The 2,880-nt window shown below is 45.8% G+C and overlaps 1 protein-coding gene across 1 annotated transcript; it reads left to right on the top strand.

Moving 5' to 3' along the window:
• The first annotated feature begins 819 nt into the window (after positions 1 to 819).
• Positions 820 to 1,552, top strand: LOC100964077 (proteasome subunit beta type-3-like). The gene is given in 1 exon segment (XM_012809022.2): positions 820 to 1,552. A coding segment is annotated over 1 exon segment (618 nt). The 5' UTR covers positions 820 to 865; the 3' UTR covers positions 1,484 to 1,552.
• The last annotated feature ends 1,328 nt before the right edge of the window (positions 1,553 to 2,880 follow it).

Here is a 2,880-nt window from a genome sequence, read left to right as displayed (position 1 = left end):
CCTGGCCATTTTTTGGTTGCAGCCATCATTGTTGTTTGGCGGGCCCGGGCTGGGGATTCAAACCCACCACCTTAGGTGTATGTGGCTGGCGCCTTAGCCGCTTGAGCCACAGGCGCCGAGCCAGCCCAGGCATTCTTAGGAAGGTGGAGTCTCTCAGGTCAAATTCTCATGTGAGAGAAGCAGTTGATTCCAAATTGCTCCTTATAAGGGCAATAATTGTGCCGTAGCTGTGTAAAGAGGTACATACAGACGGTGCCAAAAATTTAATACAGTTTTAAGAAAGGAAAAACTGTATTGAAATTGTAATAATAAGCCAGCACAATGGCCCACACCTGGGAGGCTGAAGTGGGTAGATTGCTTAATCTCAGAAGTTCAAGACCAGCCCTAGCAAGAGTAAGATCCTATCTACTAAAAACAGAAAAATTATCCGGGCATTGTAGTGGGCACTTCTAGTCCTAGCTACTCAAGAGGCTTAGGCCAGAGGATTTCTTTCTTTTCTATTTATTTATTTATTTATTTATTTGAGACAGAGTCTCACCCTATCACCCTGGGTAGACTGCCATAGCATCATAGCTCACAGCAACCTCAAACTCTTGAAGGTGGGGTGTCACTCTTGCTTAGGTTGGTTTCTAACTCCTGAGCTCAAGTGATCCACCCACCTCAACCTCCCAGAGTGCTAGGATTACAGGCGTGAGCCACCATGCCCAGCCTTCAAGAGGATGTCTTGAGCCCAGGAGTTTGAGGCTGTGAGCTATGACGCTACTGCACTCTACCCAGGATGACAGAGGGAGACTGTCTAAAAAAAAGAAAGAGACCAATTCACTGGAGTTGCACCGGAGATTGAGGGTCCTAGTATATTGCAAATATGTCTATTATGTCCTATAATGGAGGGGCCATCATGGCCATGAAGGGGAAGAACTGTGTGGCCATCTCTGCAGACAGGCGCTTCGGTATCCAAGCCCAGATGGTGACCACGGACGTCCAGAAGATCTTTCCCATGGGTGACCGTTTGTACATCGGTCTGGCCGGCCTCGCCACTGATGTCCAGACAGTTGCCCAGTGCCTCAAGTTCCAGCTGAACCTGTATGAGTTAAAGGAAGGTCGGCAGATCAAACCTTATACCCTCATGAGTATGGTGGCCAACCTTTTGTATGAAAAACAGTTTGGTCCCTACTACACTGAGCCAGTCATTGCTGGGTTGGACCTGAAGACCTTTAAGCCCTTCATTTGCTCTCTAGACCTCATTGGCTGCCCCATGGTGACTGATGACTTTGTGGTCAGTGGCACCTGCACTGAACAAATGTATGGGATGTGTTAGTCCCTTTGGAAGCCTAAGATGGATCCAGAACACCTGTTTGAAACAATCTCCCAAGCCATGCTGAATGCCATGGACCGGGATGCAGTGTCAGGCATGGGAGTCATCGTCCACATCATTGAGAAGGACAAAATCACCACCAGGACACTGAAGGCCCGAATGGACTAACCCTATTCCCAGAGCCCCCCTTTTTTTTTTTTTTTTTTTTTAAATAAAATAGGCTTTCTTTCAAAAAAATAAAAAATAAAAAAAAGAAAGAAAGGGCGGCACCTGTGGCTCAGTGAATAGGGCACTGGCCCCATATACCGAGGGTGGCGGGTTCAAACCCAGCAATGGCCAAACAGCAATCAAAAATAGCCAGGCATTGTGGTGGGCGCCTGTGGTCCTGCTACTTGGGAGGCTGAGGCAAGAGAATCACCTAAGTAAGCCCAAGAGCTGGAGGTTGCTGTGAGCTGTGCACTCTACCGAGGGCAATAAAGTGAGATTCTGTCTCCAAAAAACAAAATTAAAAAAGAAAGAAAAATTGTAATAATATATACCAGTAACATTTGTTATCTTGTATATTGTATCTTGTATCTCTTGTAATTGCAGAAATCAAACATGACTTGAGTATTACAATTTTAATATAGTTTTTTTTCTTAAAATGTATATATTTTTGGCACACTCATTTTTTGGGGGGGTTCACATTTTTATTGGGGATCTAAGAAGAGGAGCCTCCTCCTTGTCTACAGAAGTGCTCAGAATTTCTCCAGCCACTCCAAGTTTGGGCCTCGGAGGCCTGAGAGTGACTGGGCACTTCAGGCACATCCTGACCATCTTGGACAGGCAAAGGCACTAGGGAGTTATGGGGTGGCGACTGGTGAATGGTGATGGTGTGTCTGGTGCAGAAGTTGGGTGGCAGCAGACCAGTTGGTGGCTCTTGATGATGAAGGACACAGCCAGCAGCATGTCCTTGGCCCAGGCATTCTTAGGAAGGTGGAGTCTCAAGCCATCTTGGTTTCAGAGTCTGCATAAAGAGTATTATTAAATCATTGATGTCAAAGACATGCTCTCTGCCATGTGATCCTCAGATGTTTCAGATCACCCTCTATTTTGCTAGCATGTTTGGACTTTCAGCAGAGCTAATCTCAATTCTTTTGCTGTCAAATTTCATGCTATAAAACCATGGTCTCCAAAGAACAAGGAGGTAATCAGTCAGCCTTCAAGACGCAATAACTTTCACAGAGCCCTTTCATCTGTGAACCTCTGATGCGTGTTCTAGAGTTCTGTTTTTTGGTTCTTTGTTTTTGTTTTTCAGACAGTGTCTCCCTCTTTTGCCAGGGCAAGAGTGCACTGGCATCATCATGGCTGACTGCAACTCAAACTCTTGGACTCAAGTGATCCTCTTGCCTCAGCCTCCTGAATAACTGGGAATACAGGTGCCTTCTACAATGCCTGGCTAATTTTTAAATTTTTTTGTAGGAGTGAGGTCTCACTGTGTTTCTCAGACTGTTCTTAGTTTCCTGAGCTCAATGGATCCTCCTACCTCTGCCTCCCAGAGTGCTAGGATTACAGATGTGAGTTAC

The sequence above is a fragment of the Otolemur garnettii genome, unplaced genomic scaffold, assembly GCF_000181295.1.
Source record: "Otolemur garnettii isolate 467f Iridium unplaced genomic scaffold, OtoGar3 scaffold00099, whole genome shotgun sequence".
NCBI classification, from domain to species: domain Eukaryota; kingdom Metazoa; phylum Chordata; class Mammalia; order Primates; family Galagidae; genus Otolemur; species Otolemur garnettii.
Note: the sequence above shows the minus strand (reverse complement) of the source record. Positions and strands in the feature narration are given on the sequence as shown.